The 26117-nt window shown below is 43.2% G+C and overlaps 1 protein-coding gene across 2 annotated transcripts in view; it reads left to right on the top strand.

Annotated features, from left to right (window-relative positions):
- The window catches only part of LOC136675950 (protein EFR3 homolog A-like), a 45115-nt gene that overhangs the window by 398 nt on the left and 18600 nt on the right, over positions 1-26117 (top strand). The window contains exons 2-8 of one of the 2 annotated variants that reach the window (XM_066652775.1): positions 1-189; positions 10070-10146; positions 11219-11346; positions 12980-13130; positions 14693-14814; positions 15200-15349; positions 17619-17729. The exon at positions 1-189 is cut by the window's left edge and continues 45 nt beyond it. In XM_066652775.1, coding sequence (XP_066508872.1) covers positions 180-189; positions 10070-10146; positions 11219-11346; positions 12980-13130; positions 14693-14814; positions 15200-15349; positions 17619-17729 — 749 coding nt within the window. In that variant the 5' untranslated portion in view covers positions 1-179. Of the gene's footprint in view, positions 190-6561; positions 6681-10069; positions 10147-11218; positions 11347-12979; positions 13131-14692; positions 14815-15199; positions 15350-17618; positions 17730-26117 lie in introns of those variants that run through there. The other variant, XM_066652774.1, reaches the window with a different exon arrangement.

Genomic DNA, 26117 nt, shown 5'->3' with positions numbered 1-26117 from the left:
TCGGGTGAATCTAATAAAGGCTGATAAACGGTGAACAATATGCTGAAACTGTAATAAGAAAAACAAAAAACAAAAAAAGAAGGTCCTGCAGAAAACAGATCCTGTCGCAGAAATAAAAGGGAAACAATATCAACGGATCTACGCTTTAAACTGCTATTTGTAAAAGAAAAGTACAAAAGATGCCAGCTGGTAAGCAATGCTACCTTATTCTGTCTTCAACCTTCTTCAGTATTTTGACACTAAAAGTTTATAAACACCCCTCATAGTTAGTGTCCTCAGCTACTTATTGGACACGTGTTCAGTGATGCACTCATAATCTTCATAGAAATACATGCATTGAAATGGGACTGTGGGCTGAATGTTCTGTAATGTCCCTTTTCTTTTCAGAAGAAATGTTAGCTGAAGAGCTGTCCACATACTTTAGGTCAAATAGTTCTCATCTCTTAACATGAGCTCAACAGCTGTTTTGCTTCAGTTTATTCACCCAGACTCCATTGAGAGAGACTCGCTAGGTTTTTAAGGGTTAAAAATGTCCATAAATGAGAACTGACTTGAACTTTTATCATATTATTCCAAATCTAATTGACAAACTAATATATATAATATCCCTGGCCCTTTATCTCAGGAGCCCAGGAGCTGACAAAACAGATCTGCCTTATTCAGCAAATACTCTGACCTTCTCTGGTTCTGCAGTTCTGAAGTTTAGTTTTCAATGACCGGGGAAAAAATATATATGACTCTCAGAGTGCACAGTTTCCTCATGTGGGTTCAGTCTGAATCACAGATGCATGTGTTGTGCTTGTTTTTATATAACATTAAGGCCACCTCCATGCCTTTTCACTCATTTTCCTATTGATCAGCTCCACTGACCTTCGCACTTTGTACATCTACAATTGCAGAGTGTATTTCTCAGTTGCTCTCTGTTGTTCTTTCACCCTGTTCTTCAATGGTCAGGACCCACATAGGATCAACACGTGCATTATTATTTGCGTGGTGTATCACACTGACTACTGCAGTGACACTGACGTGGTGGTGGTGTGTTAGTGTGTGTTGTGCTGGTGTAGAGTGGATCAGACACAGCAGTGCTGCTGGAGTTTTAAACCCCTCAGTGTCTGGACTGAGAACGGTCCACCGACCGAAAACGTCCAGCCGACAGCGTCCTGTGTCACTGATGAAGGACTAGAGGACGAGCGACACACACTGTGCAGCGACAGATGAGCTACTGTCTCTGACTCTACATCTACAAGGTGGACCAACGAGGGAGGAGTGTCTCACAGAGTGGACAGAGAGTGGACACAGGGTTTAAAAACTCCAGCAGCGCTGCTGTGTCTGATCCACTCTACACCAGCACAACACTCGCTACCAGAGGGGTGCACTTTATCTATTTCACTCTATTCCTATCCTCTCTGTTCTGCTCTATTTCTTTTGTTCATGGCACTTCCACTCCCTCGGTGCTCCAGTTCCCTCTTTGAAACTCGGTGCTATAAAATCAGTCTATTTTAGGACAGTGCTGTTAAACAGCGCCTGGCTGTTTTTGCTCTTAACAATTTAAATACATATTCCCTTCCCTTTTTCTTATTATTCAGTGATCTGTGTTCATGAGTCAAAAATGAATCCTAAAAGGATGCCTCCTGTATGACTTCCACTGGAGCTTATATTAACTGGAATGGCCAACTGGGAAGAGGCCCCAAGGTAGACCCAGGACATGCTGGACCCATTATATCTCCCAGCTGGCCTGGGAATGCCTGGGGATCCCCTGGGTGGAGCTAGAGGAAACCGTGGAGGACAGAAACCCCTGGCTTTTTGTTTTTGCTCTCCCTGTTTCCAGCGCGACCCTCAGGCCATAGTTTGTCCTTGACATATATTTTCTGGTTGTTCTGAGAGCACTGTAGCACATCTCCAGCATTCGAGTGGCAGCTGTTTGAGAGAATGTGTTTATTTCGGACTGTTTGCCTCTCATGTTCCTTTGTGTTTTCCCTGCTGTAACACTCCTGACTCATCTCACAGAGGGTCGGCTAATTAGTTCTGCATGAGTCAGAGGCTTCGGAAAAGTGCAAACAGAGAAAGTGCTGCAGAAAAAAAGAGGCTGAGAACTTCAGGCCAGTGTGGTCAGTTTATCACTGCAGTAACGCATATTAATAACATGGAAATCTTCTAGGACTAGTTGGAATAACGTCAGGTAGGCGCACGTGAACCTAATCATCACCACGTCCAATGCCAAGGATGGGCCAGAGGGGTGTAAAATAGGGACACGCTCATCCGAATATTTTTGATTCCGATACGATACATAAACTTTGCGTATCGGTCGATATCTCAAACTGATCCAATACCACTGCTGAATTAATAAACCATATACCTCACCTTTTGGGAGAATCTTGAGGCGTAATGCTTGACTTAAACATTACTAACAAAAATAAATAATAAATAAGAAAAACAAAATATAACAAATGAACTGAAATGCTATTTATTTGTCTCTAAAAATAAACTGTATCAGTCAAAAATGAAAATAAGTAGATTCACTTTGTCGAACACACAAACAAAAATCAAACGTATTTTTAAATATTAAGTGTAAACAGAAATACAAAATAAAATGTAGCAGCTGAACCTGAGAGTACTTTTTCAAATACGGTCAGAGATCAGACAGCGTGAACATGCAAACATTTAGTGCAACTCAAAATAGAAATTACAATGTAGCAGCTGAAAAAGAAAAAAAATAAGTAGCTTAAATAACTTGAATTGAAAGTGAATGGATCCGTCCCACGCCTGATCCGGCTAATTTTTGTTAATATCGAGACCGATATCCAATTTTTTCAGATCGGTGCGTCCCCAGAGTAAAGCACACAGCACTGGGCTGTGGAACAGTGGAATGTGTGTTCTCTGCCGTGATGCACCTCCATTGAGTACCTTTAGAACAGATTATAGTGGTGTTTGTGATTCATATCATTCAATAATCAGTACCTGACCTCACTGAGGTTTCTGTCTGAATGCCATCAAATCCTTACAGCAATGATCCAGCAATTGATGCAGAGTAGAGTCTGTTACTGCAGAAATTAGAAATTCTTTCTGTAATATTTATCACAGCAGGTGCACTGTCACTCTGGACCAGTGTGTTTATTATCACCCGGTTTGTGTTTGTATTCCATTGTTTGACGTCCACACAGAGTGCACCTTATTTACACAGGAACCTGTAACACAACCTTCCCCCATCTCTGCTTTATTGCGTATAATGACAATAAAGTCTCTGTCATCTCTTCTCTCTTATTAATGTAGGTATCCACATTTGGACACACACACACACACACACACACACACACACACACACAGAGCACTTTGAGATGCTAATGTCTGTAGTGGTGAAGATGGATGGTCTTGCTCCAGAAGTTTGATCTTCTGTTGGCTTTGAATTTTAATCTGTATGTGTGTGTGGGAAAGAGAAAGCAACAGAAAGAGCTTGATCTTTGTGTGTGTGTGTGTGTGTCTCTGTGTGTGTGTGTTTGATGTCGATGGTGTTCTCTGATTTGTGTCGACGTTCCTTTGTCTCTCCTTGACGTCGTCTCATTGATATGCGTTATGGAAAACTCGCTGTAAAGATTTGGAGGAAAAATAACATCAAAGCTGTGTGTGTGTTTCAAAATGAATGGTTTGTGTTACATTAATAACACAGCTGCAGCAGCTGGGCCCTGTCAGAAGAGACTGAGAACCACTGGCCAATGTCTGTTACGTGGAGCAGTGGAACCGGGTTTTGGAGCTCCATCTCATACCTTTGAGATGAGATCAAAACCCAACCATCTGACTAAGGTTTGAGGCACTGAATGCAATCAGATTCTCACAGGAATGTTCCAGACTGTTTCTGCAGTAAAAAAGAAATGACCCTGAGTGCAGTTTGCCTTTTGGATTCTCCTAGAGGGAACCACACACACACCTTTCTGCCAGAATCGATGGTGCTGTAAACGTGCTGATGCTCAGGTGTGTGCTGTGAGCATTTAATAGCATTCAGCCACATTTCTGAGGTGAGATACTAATGCTGAGTGCTGACTTCACATTGACTTCACATTTAGCTTCATGTGCAGCTGCTCCTAATCGCCCCATGTTATTGCATACTTTTCTATAGTAAATGTAGACACTGTGTGTGTGCTGTTTATCACAGCAGCTCTGTACATTAGTCTCAGGCACTGTGTTCCATGGGGCAGGGGCAGTGGTGCATTGAGCTGTAGGCTGATCCTTTAGTTTTCATGCTTGTGTCAGAGCAGAGAGAGAGAGAGAGAGAGGTAGAGGGAATAGAAGACAGAAGACCTGCAAGGTCAAAGAGAAAGGAGGGGAAGAGGTGTGTAGGGGAGAGAGAGAGAGTGAGAGACAGACAGAGAGAGAGAGGCCAATAGACACATGCGACTATGGACTCAGAAGGCGTCAATGCTGGTAAGCCTTTGTGGTTTATTCAAATTATAATGGGGCTGTTTCTATTATTCTGCCCACCATAGCCTTTTCCTGTGAATTCAGTTTTAGTTACATTTATTTTCATATGTAATTTCTTTTGTTTATTATTAATTATTTTTTCTAGCTTTCTTTCATTCATTTTCTTCTTCATCTCTCTCTCTCTCTCTCTCTATCTGAAGTAAGCCACAAAGGCAGGAATAGCTTTAATAGCTTAATTTAGTTCAAGCTTGTTTTGATTGGTCTAAGTTTCTCAGTCCTTGTGCTTGGTTGGTGGGTGGTGCTTGTGACTGTGACACTGTGCTCTGATTGGTCGATAAATCTGTCAGTCTGCCCATCAGTGGGAGAGCATGTGAGTGAGTGGTGATGCAGCTGAATATTGCACTGGTCTATCAGAGGTCATCTACTGTTACATAACATTTACCTGCTTTTGTCTTTCTCTGTCTCTCAATCTGTGTGTGTGTGTGTATGTATATAATATATATATATATATATATATATACACACACACAGAGAGAGATATATTGTTATTAATATATATATTGTTATTTTCTTTTCGTCCTTTTCATCTATTCAAGGCAGTAGAGAGGAGCTCAGGCCGTGTCCCAAATAGCACCATACTTCCTACATAATGCACATCACAGATAAAACCGCACACATTCAGTAATTAGACACAAATTTGATGGAGAATCATACATTTTATAGTTGACTAAAAATATTTTTATTATATGACATTATCCTCTAAGGACAGCACAGTGGAGCCGCAGGTAGTGTCTCTGTCACAGCTCCAGGGTCCTGGAGGTTGTGGGTTCGAGTCCCGCTCCGGGTGACTGTCTGTGAGGAGTGTGGTGTGTTCTCCTTGTGTCTGCGTGGGTTTCCTCCGGGTGACTGTCTGTGAGGAGTGTGGTGTGTTCTCCTTGTGTCTGCGTGGGTTTCCTCCGGGTGACTGTCTGTGAGGAGTGTGGTGTGTTCTCCTTGTGTCTGCGTGGGTTTCCTCCGGGTGACTGTCTGTGAGGAGTGTGGTGTGTTCTCCCTGTGTCTGCGTGGGTTTCCTCCAGGTGACTGTGTGTGAGGAGTGCGGTGTGTTCTCCCTGTGTCTGCGTGGGTTTCCTCCAGGTGACTGTCTGTGAGGAGTGTGGTGTGTTCTCCCTGCGTCTGTGTGGGTTTCCTCCGGGTGACTGTCTGTGAGGAGTGTGGTGTGTTCTTCCTGTGTCTGCGTGGGTTTCCTCCGGGTGACTGTCTGTGAGGAGTGTGGTGTGTTCTCCCTGTGTCTGTGTGGGTTTCCTCCGGGTGACTGTGTGTGAGGAGTGTGGTGTGTTCTCTCTGTGTCTGCGTGGGTTTCCTCCGGGTGACTGTCTGTGAGGAGTGTGGTGTGTTCTCTCTGTGTCTGCGTGGGTTTCCTCCGGGTGACTGTCTGTGAGGAGTGTGGTGTGTTCTCCCTGTGTCTGTGTGGGTTTCCTCCGGGTGACTGTTTGTGAGGAGTGTGGTGTGTTCTCCCTGTGTTTGCATGGGTTTCTTCCGGATGCTTCGGTTTCCTCCCACACTCCAAAAACACACGTTGGTAGGTGTTGCAGACTCAAAAGTGTCTGTAGGTGTGAGTGTGTGTGTCACCCTGTGAAGGACTGGCACCCCTTCCAGGGTGTGTTCCCACCTTGCGCCCAATGATTCCAGCTAGGCTCCAGATCCACCGCCGCCCTGAACTGGATAAGGATTACAGATAATGAATGAATGAATGTCCAGACGCCAGTTGCTTTAAGCTGCTGCTGTTGTGGACTCTGTGTGAAATAATGAAATGGTACATTCTAGAGCAGCTGCACATGAGCCTGAGGTCACGATGCACACTAACATCTTGTTCACTGCTGGCTGATGGATCCTCTTAATTGAATCATACTGGTGAACACAGGTACACACATGCGTACACACACACATACAGCTGGCAGTTGGCTGGGAAACACTTTCCGCCTGATTGTTTTGTAGTTACAGGTGTTGTCAGAGGAAGCTGTGCTGTGATTGGCCCATTGGGCTGTTAGGTAGGAGGGGCTTATACAGGTGTGCTGCTCTCTCAATTTCACAGGTGTTTGTTTCTCTCTCTCTCTCTCTCTCTCTCTCTCTGAGCTTGTGTGTGTTGTTTTTGTGGCTGCGGTCAGAAGTCATGATGAGGAGGTACCGACAGGTTCCACGCTCTGAGGCAGACGGAACCTTCAGATACAGACAGAACCGGCAGAGAGACTCAGTTCTCAACACTCTGGGTACTGTGTGTGTGTGTGTGTGTGTGTGTGTGTGTAAGACACATCTTCAAAATTCAGTCTTAGAACTTGGTTTAACGCGCTCTGTTTCTTAAGTCCATTCCGTGTGGAGATGTGGGCTCTGGGTGAACAGGTTGTGTTTAGTCTATTTACAAAGAGCAGTAGCTTCTGTGTTTGGTCTGGACATGATTTTATTCCCAGTGCAGGGTGTCGTCTTTTCAGCTCCACATTCTTTCAGACCCCTATTTTTATTGGATTCTCTGATTGTGGATGGAAACAAACAGCGGTAGATGTTCTCAGTTCTGAAGTGAGAGTGGAGCTTGGTTCACTCCTCTCTCTCAGTGATGAAAGCTTTAAGTGGCGTTTGTCTGATGGGGGCAGGTCTGGGGAGACGCCAGGGACGTGTGCAGCTTTCATGGGCCTGTTTCTCTGTATGTTTTAATAACTGTAGATGAGGAAACTTACTGTCCTTTTTTTTTCTTTATGGAAGTGGGTTATCTTTTATAAATCGGCTCTGTCTTAAACATTTGTACATAATATTGTAAGTAATGCATTGCCCATGCTTTTCTGTCTGTCTCTCTCTCTCTCTCTCTCTCTCTCGCTCTCGTCTATCTATCTGTCTATCTCTCTTTCTCTCTCTCAGTAAGGGTATCGGATGCTTGATAATGGTCAACCTATTTCCACTTCTCACTTTACACACACACACACACACACACATATATATACACAAACACACACACATATATACACACACACACACACACAGGAAGGGAGAAGTGAATGGGTTTAATTAGGCTCATGAGGAGGAGCTGAGAGAGAGAGAGAGAGAGAGAGATGTTTAATATGAGAAGAGTGCTGGCTGCTGTGATACTCTCAGATTTCTTTAGTCTTTTAATTATTAAGCAGTCATTCAAACAGAGCCACACACACACACACACACACACACGAATAATCATCTCAGTAACTGCTGCTGATGAAGGGTGTGATTGCTCTCCTGGTGATATGTCCGGCCATCATCCAGACGGCTGCAGAGGCCCACTCAAGGTCAACAGCTTTCCGCTGCAGTTGTGTGTGACCTTTGTTTGTTTGTTTGTTTGTTTGTTGATATGTCTATTGGCCAAAGTGTGTGTACACAACTCATCCTACATTTTATCTAAATCCCCAGGGTGTTAAGAAGGAGGTTTTGTCCTTTGCGTATGCTGCTGTTATGAAGGGCTTTACAGCCCTGTAGCAGCATGCGGTGTATGACATTCAGCGTGTGTGTGTGTGTGTGCTCTAGAGCACCCCATTTGATTTTGAGGTTTTCAGTGCAGACTATGCACAATGTCTAAAATTTTTTGTCCTTCCTCCACCACACACACACACACATCCACTTGACTCCTCCTTCAGCAGAGGTTAATGGCAGCTACAGTGTTTCATGCATTATTTACTACATTTTAAAGCTCTCCTGTTGAATATTCATGCACCTGTTTAATATGCGTGCTTGTATTTAATTTGCATATCCATATGTTCACTGTGACGCTGAGCTGTCGGTGGCGAGGGTGATCCTGTTGGGAACCGGGCACAGACTTAAATGTTAATATGAAGAGCTACATGAACCAGAAAATTCAGTCTTGTGTGAAGTTTACCTTGAGGCCTGTGAACGGCTCGTGGAGGGCGTGGGTTTGTTTGTGTTTATTTTATTTTTGTGTTGAAGCGTGATTCTCTTTGGGAACGTTTTGTTCTTTTCTGATCAACTTTGGTCAAATCAGTTTTATTTTTATTTTGATGAATATTGTAATTGTGATTTATTCATTCCCATCTTGCTTTGTTTTGTGTGACGTGGTAGTTGTAATTTAAAATGTAAACATTTTCTTTTCTCGCTTTATGGTCACTGTTCAACAAAAAATGAAGCAGTTTGAAAACAGAGCACAGAAGAGTTTATTGGGCGGTGCATTCGTTCTGAGCTCCATCAGGAAAAAAGCTGCAGAAGACAGTGATGGGTTTGTTCTGTTCTTGAGGAAAATATTGTGTCCAAAAGAACGTGTGATTTTTAAAAATATTTTATATTCATACTTCTGCTTGCTGTATTATATTAGGGCTGTCGCGGTGAAAGAATTCCCAGTGCGGTTGTTTAACAGGGTTTAACCCTGTGATGTGTGATACTACCGTCCCAAATTACTCAATTCTTCCTGATTCTAGAGCTACGCTCCTCACTGTCACCTGGGACCGGCCCGAACTGTTCCTTTGGAAGCTGCTCCATGACTCGTAGCTGGAGGCAGTTGGGTTTTGGTAGTTGAATGAGATGAGACACATTCGGATTTCCGTTTCACAGTGGATTTTCTGGCACAGGTTTTGCACATTGCCTCATCTGAATCGCCTGTTTCTCACTTTTCAACACACCTGGTTTAAAGCTGAAATGCTCATAAACTGTCCCAAAAGTTGCAGTTGGTTTTGGGGTTGGTTTGCTGCCATTGCGTCCATTTTATAAAACGAAGACACTCAGCGGTTCAGATGCCAACAGTTGGGAAAAATTACACTCCTAACCTATGGTTTTTTTAAACACATTTATTTAACATTCATTACACACACACACACACACATACACACACACACTCCAAAGTGTAAAACAAGAAAGACTATGTAATGAAAGGGAAAACATGTACACACTGCGGTGGTGATGGTGCCATTACATTAGAGTATTGTGGTTATTGTGACAGCCCTAGTTTGTTTTATTTTATATTCTGTATTTGTTGTCTTTATCTTATTTTCTAATTTACTCTTTTGATATGGAACAGCTACTGAACACCTTGAATTTCCTTCTGGGATCAATACAGTATCTATCTATCGATCGATGGTGATTTCGATGTTGGAGATTGTGATTGTAACGTATTAATACTTCATTTTTATTTGTTTATTATTTTTCCATGAAGTGACATTTCTCATTTTTAATTCTACACAAGTTACAATAAAATGACAATATTTTTATGTTTCACAAAAATGAAACCCACCTGCTTCACCACTGGAGGCGTCCTGAATCTTAACTGATGCTCCTTTAAAGCCCCCTCGAGTGGTAACCCCCGTTTTACGTTGTTAACGTGTCCGTGTGCTGTTTTTAAGCTAGACCCTGAAACGCATAATATTTTTTTGCTGTTTAAAATAAATCACCTGCATTTGGGAAGTAAAGTGTGACCCGCTGCAGGACAATCCACCAGTGTCTGTAACTTCAGTATCTGCAGGTGTGTGTGTGTGTGTGTGTGTTAAAAACTCTCTGCAGGTGTGTGTGTGTGTTAAAAACTCTCAGCAGATCTGTGTGTGTGTGTGTGTTAAAGGTGGTTTCTTTCCCTCCCTCTGTTCTGATGTGTGTGTGTGTGTTTTAAATTCTCTCTCTCTCTCTCTCTCTCTCTCTGCAGGTGTGTGTGGATGCTGTGGGCGATGTCGACCTCGCTACAAACGTTTGGTGGATAACATCTTCCCTGAGGACCCGAAGGTAGGGGGACACACACTCCCTCAGGGTTCTTTAAAAAAAATTAATAAAATTGTGAGAGGAATGTCATAAATAGAACGTCTCTCTCTTTCTCTCTCTCTCTCTCTCTCTCTCTCTCTCTCTCTCTCTCTCTCTCTCTCTCTCTCTCTCTGATTGCTCAGGGGAGTGATATGTTACTCATTAAGTAAATTAGCAGCTTGAGAGAGAGCTTTAGGTGGGGTGTGCTCCGGGGGGATTATGAGTTAAATCCGCTCTCGCTGGCTTTCACCATTAGAAACTATACAACTGTAGCAGTAGGTATAACATTATAGAGCTATAACTGTACAACTGTTCCATCGGAGCCTACAGTAATGTATTATTATTATTATATCGCTCCTGTTCTTCAGCAGCTCCACTGGCTTCACGTCGAGGCTAGGATTAATAACGAGTTCAACTTATAAAAAATGAAAAAAATGTTTTTAGCAGTGATCTGAAGGAAGATAAAGTTGAACAGTTGTGAAGAAGAGGAGGAAGGGAGTTCCAAAATGTAGGGGCAGCAGCACTGAAAGATCGGCCACCCGGGGTAGAACTTTCAGTTGAGGGGACAGTAAGGAAACAGAGCTGGAGGAGGGGAGACATTCAAAGAATTTCAGAATTCTTCTTCATACCTGTGTGTCTCTCTGACCTCATTTCTCTGTCTCTCGCGTATCCTCAGATCCTCTAACTGCGGTCTTCTTACTGCTCCATCAGCTTGACTCTGCTGTGGGTGGCGGGTATTTCAGTGCTGCTCCCTCCAAACTTTCTCGTGCTTCAAATCTCGGCTCAAAACTTTCCCTTTTTTTTATTCTTTGTCCTTTTTATTTTTTAAATAATGTATTATTTATCCTTGGGTTTGTGAAAATCACAATTTAAATTGCGTAGAACCCTATTGCTTTTGTAAGGATTTTTCTTATGTTTTTTTCCTCCTGATAAAGTGGAGGAGGGCCGTAGGTCGTACAGACACCAGACTCGGAGAGTAGATGTAGTTTGTGCATCGTTGTTGTTGTTGTTATTTTTGTTATCTTCTTAACCAACCCCCCTCCCGTTCTCTCTTAAGGATGGATTGGTGAAGTCAGATATGGAGAAGTTGACTTTTTTTGCCGTCTCTGCTCCAGAGAAGCTGGACCGGATCGGGGAATATCTCGCAGAGCGTCTCACTAGAGACGTGGTGCGGCATCGTTATGGGTGAGAGACTCAGAATAAAGTTCCTGTGTTGTATATGGACATCCCTCTAGTGTAAAATCTCAGATTTAGCTCCACTGACCATGTAGAGGAACCCTTTGTGGTGCCGTATAAAACTCTTTTCTAAAAGGTGCTGTATAGAACCGTCTATAGCATGTTCTCCATCAATCTGAAGAACCCTTCATGATGGAAAGTTCTTCAACTGTTCAGGGTTCTATAGAGAACCGTTTCCTTTAATAAAGAGCCATCGTTTTAATGTGTATTACACTTGGGGAAATGGAATAGAGAAGGCTCAGATAAAGTAAGTAGAAGTACAGCTGGGCGATACAGCCAAAATTTATATCACAATATATTTCTTTGTTTCTGTCGATACGATATAATTCCGATATCGATGTGAACAATAGAAAAGGCACTGAAAAATTGTTTAAATTCAAAAGGAAAACTTGAACTGACAATAGCGCCCTCTAATGGCCGTCAGTCAGTGACAGATGCTGTAAATAATGTGTTCCATTCATTCATCCATTATCTTTAACCCTTATCCAGTTCAGGGTCGCGGGGGGTCCAGAGCCTACCTGGAATCATTGGGCGCAAGGCAGGAATACACCCTGGAGGGGGCGCCAGTCCTTCACAGGGCAACACAGACACACACACACACCTACGGACACTTTTGAGTCGCCAATCCACCTACCAACGTGTGTTTTTGGACTGTGGGAGGAAACCGGAGCACCCGGAGGAAACCCACGCAGACACAGAGAGAACACACGACACTCCTCACAGACAGTCACCCGGAGCAGGAATCGAACCCACAACCTCCAGGCCCCTGGAGTTGTGTGACTGCGACACTAACCTGCTGCGCCACCGTGCCGCCCTAATGTGTTCCAAAATACTGGAAATGATATGAAAAATCATATTATTGTTATTGAAACATTTTATATTGCAATATTTATTGATATTGAATAATTGTCCAGCCCTAAGTATACGCATAACAAAGTCTGGGTATCTTCCTGAATCTCCTTTAATAGACAGTTGGATAGATTTAGGTTTGAAATATAAATCATGGAAAGAAAATTGCGTTTTTACTCTGTTTACAAATGAATATATTTGTCAATCTTTGGTCAAAGTGGGTTGCTTTTGTAAAATCCTTACATCCAAACTTTGGGAGAATACCAAACGATTCACTGTTTAAGGTATATTCAGTAGTTTATCTGCGGTGTCAACAACAGGAGGAAAAGGGCTATAATAAGACTGTCATATTCTTCTTTATCCACATAAATGTCTCCACATTCACAGCAAATTCACCAGAGTGAAATCAACACTATTAGTGTTAAAATAACACCGAGCATGTTGATGTTTTTACACTCTGTTGATTTAATGCTGGTGGGTTTGCCGTGTGTGATGCAGAGAAAGGAGCCATGGGTAAGTGTTGCATGCTGATGTTTGCGGACACGCTCCAACACACATCTCCAGAATCTCAGCTCTGCGAATCGGTGTCAGGTAAATGTTGCACACTTAAAAATAAAGGGGTTTTAAAGGGTTCCAGGGTTTTAAAGGGTTCTGCATATGTTCCAAGATGTACTGTCACAGACATATAAACCAGCATATTTATGGGAAAAAGTGTGTGTGTGTGTGTGTACAGGTACGTGGTGATTGCGATGGAGGCCCTGGATCAGTTGCTGATGGCATGTCACTCTCAGAGCATTAAACCCTTTGTGGAGAGTTTCCTTCACATGGTGGCAAAACTTCTGGAGTCAAAAGAACCGGACTTACAAGTTCTTGGCACCAACTCTGTAAGTGTGTGATCAGAAGTTTGTGGACACCTGCTTGTCTGACATTTCCTTTTATCTGCAGTAAAAGTGTCTGCTCTTGTGGGAAGGGTGTAGACTGGGTTTAGTGGAACGTATCTGTGAAGGCCTAACTGCATTCATCCACATTTACCTTAGCGAGGCCAGCCACTGCTGTTGGATAGTTAGTTCTTGATCATAAACGGTGTTCCAGCACTCCTGAGACATCTGCGTGAAACAGGACTATTGGGTGGGAAATGGCATGGGCGGGACATGATGTTATCCATCAAGATTTCATTGGATGGTGAATAGTTAGCCTCATTATTTTGCCAAATTTTTCTGAACCTATTATTTCAAAATCCAATCCAAAAAATAGTTTTAACTATCTCTGATATATTTTAAGGATAAGTTTAATTTTACTTGTACTCATTCCAGACAAGACACCATCAGTGTATCTATCAAATAAGTGTTTGATTTACTTCCATTTCACATTCTGTGACATTCTTCAATCAGTCAAACATACACGATGTAGACAAAAATATAAGGACGGATCGCTTAATTTAAATGAATTGAATTATGTGCTTCGTTCTGTCTCATTGCTGCATAGCCATGCATCTGGCTTTACAAACTTTTTTGATAGAATGGGTCACAGCAGATGCCTCACTGAGTTGTGCAGTTGTACTGTAGTTTGATGATACAACAGTTGCAACAATCAGTTTAAGAAATATATTCTCCCCTTGATGTTCTGCGGTCAGATGTGAGTGGTATTTTTGAACAGTTTAAGCATTTAGGAACCACAGCAACTCGGCCACAAAGTGGCAGACCAAGTAAAGGTACAGAGCCAGGGTCACCAAATGCTGCGGTCCACAGTGCATCAAAGTTAGAGAGAGAATTCTGAGCTAGTGTTTTTAACCTTCAGATTGTGTATTTTTTGTCAGTTTGTAGTGATCTGAAGTGCTGTCTCTGGATATGAGACATACTGCATGATTAGGGAGAGAGAGAGAAGCAAGAAAAGGTAAGGGAAGGGCTAATGGAATTAGCTAAGCTGTGGGTGGAGAGTGTGAAATGAACTGCTGTCACTTTTCTGACTCAGAAAACTCTTTTAGCATTTCTTTTTTACCATCTGTCTCTTTTTTAATCAAGGAAGGAGGGAGAGAGAAAGAGAGAACCAGAGTAGATGGATCTGAATCTAAAGCTGGGGAGACACTGAGACCTGTTTAGGAAGTATGTGGGATAAAGAACTAATTGTCACTCTGTGAGCACAGGTCCTGAATTTGGATGATTCGTCCTGACCCTCAAAATCATGCCAAAAGTATTAGATGGAGCTGTAATCCAGAGAGCACTATTTTAGCACAGATCAGTGCTGGGAGTATTTATGCCCATCTAGACCAAGCTTATAGACTTTATTATACACACGTCTACAGTGAGAGTTCATGTATGCCATGCACAAACATTTGGACAAACAGAAAATATAAGGTTTTGAAATATTTCCACAGTTAAGTATTGCATCATGTTACTTCTTAAGCCTGTGTCAAGGTGTGTGTGTGTGGTTATTTACCTTTGTGCAGTTTGTGAAGTTTGCAAACATCGAGGAGGACACGCCGTCATATCATCGTCGTTACGATTTCTTCGTCTCTCAGTTCAGTGCAATGTGCCACTCCACACATGAAGACCCAGAGACACAAACCAGGTGTGTGTGTGTGAGAGATATAATCATCATTAAAAGACTATGAAAAAAAAAAAATGCCATTACTGGAAAAATCCACTGATTCCCCTTCATGTTATTAAACAGATTTCTGCTGACACCTAGTGGCCAATGATTCTGTAATACTCAACATATTTTAAACATGGCCACCGCCATGTGTTCGACCCACTCCACGGAGAATAAACAGGTTCATTCAGGGGGTGCAAAGATGTTATATTTTTACATCTCTTTATAAAAAGCAGTGTAGAAATACACAATCTCTTTCTTGATTTTGGTGTACATACGATTGATTGTGCATTTAATTCTTCAGTGACTTGTAGTTAATGTAAAGCATAACTAAGAATCTATATATTTCTGTGTGTGTTTTCAGGATCCGTGTAGCTGGTATTAAAGGGCTACAGGGCGTTGTGAGGAAGACTGTAAATGATGAACTTCAGGCCATTATCTGGGAGCCTCAGCACATGGACAAACTCATCCCCTCAATGCTGTTTAACATGCAGGACAACGAAGAAACGGACAGGTATACAGACACACACACACAGGCACGCATAGATACAGATACAAACAGAGTGGCTTAAAGCTCCTAGCATTGTCAGTGGTTCCCACTGAGTGGTTATAATCTCTGTAGGAAAAATGGGACACTAAAGTAAGGTCTAGAACAGGATTTTTCTAACTTATTTTTTCAAGAGACCTATATTTTGTTCATTAATTTCTAACGTCTCCCAGGATCCCATTCCTCCCCTTGTTCCTACCACTGTACGTCTGTTTTGCCTAGGGCCTGGGGGTCTGAGACCTTATTGGGAAATAAACTCACAAATGTCAGTATATTCCCCTTTAAAAACTACGATAATGTAGGTTTAATGTAGTTTTAATATAATCATGAACTTATCTTCATAAGCATAATACTGGCTTGATAGGTAGCTAATTAATTTCCAGTTCCACCTTAAATGGTTTTATTCTCATGCCTGAGGCTACTCCAACATTTAAGGTGGAAATAGAAGTTCTAAAGCTTCATGTTACAGAAGAGTTAGGAGTGGGTGATATAATATATTTTAATGATTATATGATTAATGAACACTTCTAAAAGTGTTTGATGCCCTGAATTTACCTAAAGTCCAGAGCTGTCCTCTGCTGAGCTTCCTACAGAGCAGCGCTCGTCGCCTGGTAATGAAGCACTCTTCTTTTTTTAATTTGTGTTCTGATGACGTACCAAGCTTTTGAAGGGTCATCTCCTTTTGAAGGGTACATTTTAACCACTGCACCCTGGTTTGACCCACCCTTAAAGTTAGAACTGCAGCATCTGAGCTCCCTACACTGTCTGGGTTGTAGTAAAAGCTTGCAAAAGGTTGAAGGTTGAAGGTAAAGCTTGCAAAAAGGGGGCATCGTCCAGGAACAGGCGCTAGTTTAAAACGGGGCCTCTCCGTCTCAGAGATAGCTGTGAAAAGGAAGATGTAAACACATTGATCGGATTACTCACAAAATAATCTGATAACTGCACAAAATCAGATTAAGTGCATGTGAACACACTCTGTGTTTAAGGGGCGATGGAGCACCATCCTGTATCTTCAGGAGGACATCAGTGTATGCCTTCACTAATGCTCTCACAGAGGCTGAATGCAGTGTAATTCTCACAGCTTTGTTCCATCAGCCTCTGTAAAGTCTTCCCAAGAAAAGTAGAGACGTGACTGCAGCAGTAGAGCAGGTGTTTTAGCAGGTGGCTGAAACACAGGAGGTGAAACCCGATAATGAAAAAAGATTGTTAGTTATTGTGCTCTTTGCAAAAAGTGGATGTTTAATCATTGTGTTATTTTTTTTATTTATTTTTTTTAAAAACCTTTTCAAAGCATTGGCCAAAAACATCCAGAGCCTCCTTTAATTCCCCCCTCCCTTCCTTGATCCCATCCCCTGAGTCTCATTTCACTGAGCTTCAGCACAGATTCACAGCTCAGGGTCGTGTTGTATTTTACTGCGCAGTGTACGTTCAGATCAGACTGGAACAGTGGAACGAATTAGATCACAAAAGACAAAGTGGGGAGGCAGGGAAGAGAGAAGGAAGATGGAGCGAGGAGGGCAGGGAGATTGGGAGTTTTAAAGAGAGAGAGAGAGAGACATACAGAGAAGAATGAAGGATGGCTAGAGACAGAAGGAGCAGGGGAGAGAGACTTTAAGATAAAGGGAGGGTAAGAGGACGACAGAAGGGAATTAGAAATTAGGGAATTAGAAAGAGAAATTAGGGGATGGAGAGAAACAGAAAGAGACAAAGTGGACGATGGAGAGAGAGGATGAGAGAGATACAGGTAAAAGGGATGGAGGGAAATGATACAGAGAGATGGGGAGGTGGGCGGAGTCAGACACAGAGGGTAAACGGAGGGATTGTGCTGAGAAACAAACTCCTGATTAATGCCCATCGACAAAGAAAAGAAATTGGGATGCGCAGATGTAAACATACTTTAGACCACAGAGTGTAAAAGCCCAAGCTGCACGTGAGCACATGCTCACGAAGAAGAGGAAATTGTGTGTGTAATTATTATTATGTTCTGGCTCCTGTAGCTGTGCATTTTCACTGGTGAAGGGCATCGAAGTGTGTTAATTGCTTTTCAGGATGAACGTGAGCAGAATGTGTGGGTGTGGTGTGGTGTAGTGTGTGTGTGTGTGTGTGTGCACTGACCATGTTTAATATAGAACACTATCTCATGAATTTTTCAACTTTCATCGATCCGTGCGGGGTTTGTGTTTGTAAGTTTTTATGTCTCTCTCTCTCTCTCTCTCTCTCTCTCTCTCTCTCTCAGGGCTGGAGGAGGAGAGGAGAACCCGGCAGCTTTGGCTGAGAGCTGTTTTCGGGAATTGCTTGGTCGAGCAGCTTATGGGAACATGAACAATGCTGTCCGTCCTGTTCTGGTGTAAGTGCACACTAAAGTGTTCAGAAAAAAAGATCCCAAAAACTTGTGTAACAAAGGAGGTGGATTTCTACAGAACCATAAACATGTGAATGTTGTAACATTTTTACCAAGGTTTGCACCATTAGTTCAACCCTTGAATATTCACAGAAATGTGTGTTGTGCTAATATGAGAGGATCAGACACAGCAGCGCTGCTGGAGTTTTCCACCAAATACATCCAGCTAACAGCGTCCTGTGGGGAGCATCCAGTGACCACTGACAAAGCACCACAGAGTGAACAACACAAGCCGTGCAGTAATAAAGGGGTCTCTGAATTTACATCTACTAGTACGCCTGGCACATTAACTATTAATTTGGACGATATATTGTCCCAGAAATAATCGTGATGAACGATATTGTTGTCTTATTAAGACAAATTCCTCTGATACAATTATAAGTAATAAGTATAAATATAAGTATAAATACTAAGTTTAAATAACTTTTAATCATTGGAATAAACAAAAGAATTAAATAAAAAATCACAAGCAATATACAAATTATTGCACAGTGGAGCCACAGGTAGTGTCTCTGTCACAGCTCCAGGGTCCTGGAGGTTGTGGGTTCGAGTCCCACTCCGGGTAACTGTCTATGAGGAGTGTGGCGTGTTCTCTCTGTGTCTGTGTGGGTTTCCTCCGGGTGACTGTCTGTGAGGAGTGTGGTGTGTTCTCTCTGTGTCTGTGTGGGTTTCCTCCGGGTGCTCCGGTTTCCTCCCACGCTCCAAAAACACACATTGGTAGGTGGATTGGAGACTCAAAAGTGTCCGTAGGTGTGAATGTGTGAGTGTGTGTCGCCCTGTGAAGGACTGGCGCCCCCTCCAGGGTGTGTTCCCCCCCTTGCGTCCAGTGATTCCAGGTAGGCTCCGGACCCACCGCCACCCTGAACTAGATAAGGGGTACAGACAATGAATAAAATTAATTGCACTTTTGGGAAGGTCCCAATCCAACTGTGGATGGTAATATTTTAGATGTGCTTTTAGGATTGTTGCCAATATTTTTAAACAAATTCGACATACCGGCTGTTTCTCCTCGCTCTTTCAGCTCAAAGCCACAATGTTCCCACACCACAGCTGTGGATTTCTGCTTCAGAACCAAGTCCGTTTTGACTTACACCTCAAAACTTTCTGGCAAGATTCATGTCATCTTTGAAAAAACAACTATTAGCCTCGAGCAACATGTATTTACCTGTCACAGTCTGCTCTGTCTTCATAGAAACGCTGTTATCAATGTATTGGTCATTGTGTGGTGTGCTCTGTACTATCTTGCACTACATGCCACTATCAGCTCCCTGCCTCATGCCCAACCTCCGACCGAGTGTATGAGAGAGCAAAACAGCACAAATATACATGTAAACACAATGTGAAATATCGAGGTGAACAGCACTCTAGCACTGGGTAAGTGTTATTGCCCAACCAGTATCACTCTGTCATTGCGTTGTCCTCAATCTAAACCCTGAAACCAGTTCCAAGCTTGATTCTGAGGCTCATGGCTGGCGGCTGGTGTCTCAAGGAGCTCTCAGTTCGATGGTGGGGAAGATTACAGAGCGGTTGGAGATTCAGTCCAAGAATATATCAAGCATGACTTTGAGACCTGCACCTGGAGGCAGTCTCCAGACGAACAGAAGTGACTCGTGAGCAATTTTAGATGCAATGTATGATGCTCGTTTGTCCTGAAAACATGAGCAACTCGACACCACTCCGACTGACACACACACACACGCACACACACACAATGACTAGAAGCTAAAGATTTGACAGAGATTTGACCTCGGTGCTCTGTTTTCTTAATACATCTCAGTCACTTACTCCATCTCTCTCTCACACACACACACACACACTCTCTGGTGTGTGTTATCAGCTTGTCTCTGAGAGGCAGCAGCTGTGTGATCTCCTGGAGCAGGCAGGCTGCTTATGGCAGGATTTTTCACCCTCTGTGGCTTTCTCTGGGTTGAAGGATTGAACCCGGAGCAGAATCGCCTGCTGGTGTCTGGAGTCTTTGGTTTTTAGCACGTCATCTTTCATTTCGTCTTTGCAGTAATGTACTTTACAACGCTGTAGGGTTGTCACGGTGCAGAGGTCTAAAAGATACTGTGGAAAAGCCTTTAAAATATATGCCGTGTTCAGTCTCCAGAGATGCCCTAGGCATCTGTAAGTGGGAGAATACAGTTATGTGTTTACCTTCTCAGAACACTGCATTTTACTGTAAGTGTTAAAGATTTAATGGAGCTGAGAATGTTATCCTGAGTGTACAAATCCCAATTGAAGGGGTTTAGTTTCTGGGTCATGGGCTCTGATGAAATGCAGTATTAGGCCCCATCCACATGGATCCATTTTTATTTTAAAACAAAGGGTTTTGTCTGCGTTTTGGCCTCCCATCCACATGAAAAAAGCAGTGTTTTACCTCACTGAAAATGGAGGTTTTCAAAAATGCTCTCCAAGGTAGAGATTTTTGAAAAACCCTATTGTCTCTGTTCTCGTGTGGACGAAGGTAAACGGAGATTTCCTGAAACGCTGACATAACACAGTGTGTCTGTCTCTGTCTTAAACTCACACAGCTCCTCGCTCCCTTTACACTGAACTACATCAGTCATAAACTACACTGTACACACACAGCTCCTCACTCCCTCTACAGTGAACTACATCAGTCATAAACTACACTGTACACACACAGCTCCTCGCTCCCTTTACACTGAACTACATCAGTCATAAACTACACTGTACACACACAGCTCCTCGCTCCCTCTACAGTGAACTACATCAGTCATAAACTACACTGTACACACACAGCTCCTCACTCCCTCTACGGTGAACTACATCAGTCATAAACTACACTGTACACACACAGCTCCTCACTCCCTCTACAGTGAACTACATCAGTCATAAACTACACTGTACACACACAGCTCCTCGCTCCCTCTACAGTGAACTACATCAGTCATAAACTACACTGTACACACACAGCTCCTCACTCCCTCTACAGTGAACTACATCAGTCATAAACTACACTGTACACACACAGCTCCTCGCTCCCTCTACAGTGAACTACATCAGTCATAAACTACACTGTACACACACAGCTCCTCACTCCCTCTACAGTGAACTACATCAGTCATAAACTACACTGTACACACACAGCTCCTCACTCCCTCTACAGTGAACTACATCAGTCATAAACTACACTGTACACACACAGCTCCTCACTCCCTCTACAGTGAACTACATCAGTCATAAACTACACTGTACACACACAGCTCCTCACTCCCTCTACAGTGAACTACATCAGTCATAAACTACACTGTACACACACAGCTCCTCACTCCCTCTACAGTGAACTACATCAGTCATAAATTACACTGTACACACACAGCTCCTCGCTCCCTTTACACTGAACTACATCAGTCATAAACTACACTGTACACACACAGCTCCTCACTCCCTCTACAGTGAACTACATCAGTCATAAACTACACTGTACACACACAGCTCCTCGCTCCCTTTACACTGAACTACATCAGTCATAAACTACACTGTACACACACAGCTCCTCGCTCCCTCTACAGTGAACTACATCAGTCATAAACTACACTGTACACACACAGCTCCTCACTCCCTCTACGGTGAACTACATCAGTCATAAACTACACTGTACACACACAGCTCCTCACTCCCTCTACAGTGAACTACATCAGTCATAAACTACACTGTACACACACAGCTCCTCGCTCCCTCTACAGTGAACTACATCAGTCATAAACTACACTGTACACACACAGCTCCTCACTCCCTCTACAGTGAACTACATCAGTCATAAACTACACTGTACACACACAGCTCCTCGCTCCCTCTACAGTGAACTACATCAGTCATAAACTACACTGTACACACACAGCTCCTCACTCCCTCTACAGTGAACTACATCAGTCATAAACTACACTGTACACACACAGCTCCTCACTCCCTCTACAGTGAACTACATCAGTCATAAACTACACTGTACACACACAGCTCCTCACTCCCTCTACAGTGAACTACATCAGTCATAAACTACACTGTACACACACAGCTCCTCACTCCCTCTACAGTGAACTACATCAGTCATAAACTACACTGTACACACACAGCTCCTCACTCCCTCTACAGTGAACTACATCAGTCATAAATTACACTGTACACACACAGCTCCTCGCTCCCTTTACACTGAACTACATCAGTCATAAACTACACTGTACACACACAGCTCCTCACTCCCTCTACAGTGAACTACATCAGTCATAAACTACACTGTACACACACAGCTCCTCGCTCCCTTTACACTGAACTACATCAGTCATAAACTACACTGTACACACACAGCTCCTCACTCCCTCTACAGTGAACTACATCAGTCATAAACTACACTGTACACACACAGCTCCTCACTCCCTCTACAGTGAACTACATCAGTCATAAATTACACTGTACACACACAGCTCCTCGCTCCCTTTACACTGAACTACATCAGTCATAAACTACACTGTACACACACAGCTCCTCACTCCCTCTACAGTGAACTACATCAGTCATAAACTACACTGTACACACACAGCTCCTCACTCCCTCTACAGTGAACTACATCAGTCATAAACTACACTGTACACACACAGCTCCTCGCTCCCTCTACAGTGAACTACATCAGTCACAAACTACACTGTACACACACAGCTCCTCACTCTCTCTACAGTGAACTACATCAGTCACAAACTACACTGTACACACACAGCTCCTCGCTCCCTCTACAGTGAACTTCATCAGTCACAAACTACACTGTACACACACAGCTCCTCCCTCCCTCTACAGTGAACTACATCAGTCATAAACTACACTGTACACAGCTCCTCGCTCCGTCTACAGTGAACTACACTGTACACACACAGCTCCTCCCTCCCTCTACAGTGAACTACATCAGTCATAAACTACACTGTACACACACAGCTCCTCGCTCCCTCTACAGTGAACTACATCAGTCATAAACTACACTGTACACACACAGCTCCTCGCTCCCTCTACAGTGAACTACATCAGTCACAAACTACACTGTACACACACAGCTCCTCACTCTCTCTACAGTGAACTACATCAGTCACAAACTACACTGTACACACACAGCTCCTCCCTCCCTCTACAGTGAACTACATCAGTCACAAACTACACTGTACACACACAGCTCCTCCCTCCCTCTACACTGAACTACATCAGTCATAAACTACACTGTACACACACAGCTCCTCCCTCCCTCTACGCTGAACTACATCAGTCATAAACTACACTGTACACACACAGCTCCTCCCTTCCTCTACGCTGAACTACATCAGTCATAAACTACACTGTACACACACAGCTCCTCCCTTCCTCTACGCTGAACTACATCAGTCATAAACTACACTGTACACACACAGCTCCTCCCTCCCTCTACGGTGAACTACATCAGTCATAAACTACACTGTACACACACAGCTCCTCCCTCCCTCTACGGTGAACTACATCAGTCATAAACTACACTGTACACACACAGCTCCTCGCTCCCTCTACGGTGAACTACATCAGTCATAAACTACACTGTACACACACAGCTCCTCGCTCCCTCTACAGTGAACTACATCAGTCATAAACTACACTGTACACACACAGCTCCTCTCTCCCTCTACAGTGAACTGCATCAGTCATAAACTACACTGTACACACACAGCTCCTCTCTCCCTCTACAGTGAACTACATCAGTCATAAACTACACTGTACACACACAGCTCCTCACTTCCTCTACAGTGAACTACATCAGTCATAAACTACACTGTACACACACAGCTCCTCTCTCCCTCTACAGTGAACTACATCAGTCATAAACTACACTGTACACACACAGCTCCTCTCTCCCTCTACAGTGAACTACATCAGTCATAAACTACACTGTACACACACAGCTCCTCTCTCCCTCTACAGTGAACTACATCAGTCATAAACTACACTGTACACACACAGCTCCTCTCTCCCTCTACAGTGAACTACATCAGTCATAAACTACACTGTACACAGCTCCTCGCTCCGTCTACAGTGAACTACACTGTACACACACAGCTCCTCCCTCCCTCTACAGTGAACTACATCAGTCATAAACTACACTGTACACACACAGCTCCTCGCTCCCTCTACAGTGAACTACATCAGTCATAAACTACACTGTACACACACAGCTCCTCGCTCCCTCTACAGTGAACTACATCAGTCACAAACTACACTGTACACACACAGCTCCTCACTCTCTCTACAGTGAACTACATCAGTCACAAACTACACTGTACACACACAGCTCCTCCCTCCCTCTACAGTGAACTACATCAGTCACAAACTACACTGTACACACACAGCTCCTCCCTCCCTCTACACTGAACTACATCAGTCATAAACTACACTGTACACACACAGCTCCTCCCTCCCTCTACGCTGAACTACATCAGTCATAAACTACACTGTACACACACAGCTCCTCCCTCCCTCTACGCTGAACTACATCAGTCATAAACTACACTGTACACACACAGCTCCTCCCTTCCTCTACGCTGAACTACATCAGTCATAAACTACACTGTACACACACAGCTCCTCCCTCCCTCTACGGTGAACTACATCAGTCATAAACTACACTGTACACACACAGCTCCTCCCTCCCTCTACGGTGAACTACATCAGTCATAAACTACACTGTACACACACAGCTCCTCGCTCCCTCTACAGTGAACTACATCAGTCATAAACTACACTGTACACACACAGCTCCTCTCTCCCTCTACAGTGAACTGCATCAGTCATAAACTACACTGTACACACACAGCTCCTCTCTCCCTCTACAGTGAACTACATCAGTCATAAACTACACTGTACACACACAGCTCCTCACTTCCTCTACAGTGAACTACATCAGTCATAAACTACACTGTACACACACAGCTCCTCTCTCCCTCTACAGTGAACTACATCAGTCATAAACTACACTGTACACACACAGCTCCTCTCTCCCTCTACAGTGAACTACATCAGTCATAAACTACACTGTACACACACAGCTCCTCTCTCCCTCTACAGTGAACTACATCAGTCATAAACTACACTGTACACACACAGCTCCTCTCTCCCTCTACAGTGAACTACATCAGTCATAAACTACACTGTACACACACAGCTCCTCTCTCCCTCTACAGTGAACTACATCAGTCATAAACTACACTGTACACACACAGCTCCTCACTTCCTCTACAGTGAACTACATCAGTCATAAACTACACTGTACACACACAGACAGCACTAGAGTTCAGATTCACACAGATGAATAAATAGAAATGATGTGTGTTAGAAATATATACTGCAGTGTTAAGATCTAGATTCAGTCGTTTCAGGAAGTGTGTAGTGCACTACAGAGGGAGGATGGAGTGATTCAGAATTAAACCTCAGTGTTTCTCTCAGGCTTCGTGGTGTTTTGATTTCTCTCTGTAAGAGGTTCTACTGGACTGGCGTGAGAATGCAGCCGTTTTCGTATTCCTCTGGATGGGAATATTGTCAAAAATAATAAGTCAGCTTTTAAATAAAAATTTATCCTTGTGGACGGGGCCTTAGTGTTCCCTTCTAAACCTGTTGAGCACCAGTGTCTTTACTCGCCAATGACTAAAAATGGGGCAGAACAATATAGATAAGATTGTATTGGTTTAAGATTATAGATCAAATGTATACTGGTGTGTGTGTGTCCGTCCTAGCTGACTCTATCCTCTTTGGGCTTTGTTAGCGCTCAACTTTGACACACACACACACACAAACAGCTGAGACTAATGCACTGTGTTTGTGCTCTCGGGGCTCACTAATGAGACGCTTTTGTCTCGTCTCGGTCAGCGGCCAATTAGGGACGAGCTGGAGTGTGAGAGGGTAATATCAAAGCTTCGTTTTCAGGTGTTTTATCACACATACACACACACACATTGAAAAGTAATATTCCTACCTTATTTTATGCTGTCTGTGTGTGTTGATTAGTTAACATCTTCACATTTTCTGCATGTGAAAAGGCTTTAATTGTAGTCTGGCTGAAGTGTGTGTCTGTGTGTGTGTGTTTGAGAGTGTGTGGATGTTTTTTTTAAGTGTATGCAAAGAAAATGGGTTTAAGCTTCAGGGGAGAGATCTGTGTCTCTGATGTGAAATAAAGCTGATGGTGTGTGTGTGTGTATGTGAGGGAGAGCTTTAGAAGGAGAGGAGATTGTGGAGGCACTTCCAGGCATTCTAAAAATAGCTCAGACTAAAGGAGGGGTGGGGGATGGAGAGAGTGAGAGAGATTGACGT

This window comes from Hoplias malabaricus, chromosome X1 (genome assembly GCF_029633855.1).
Source record: "Hoplias malabaricus isolate fHopMal1 chromosome X1, fHopMal1.hap1, whole genome shotgun sequence".
Classification (NCBI taxonomy): Eukaryota; Metazoa; Chordata; class Actinopteri; order Characiformes; family Erythrinidae; genus Hoplias; species Hoplias malabaricus.
Note: the sequence above shows the minus strand (reverse complement) of the source record. Positions and strands in the feature narration are given on the sequence as shown.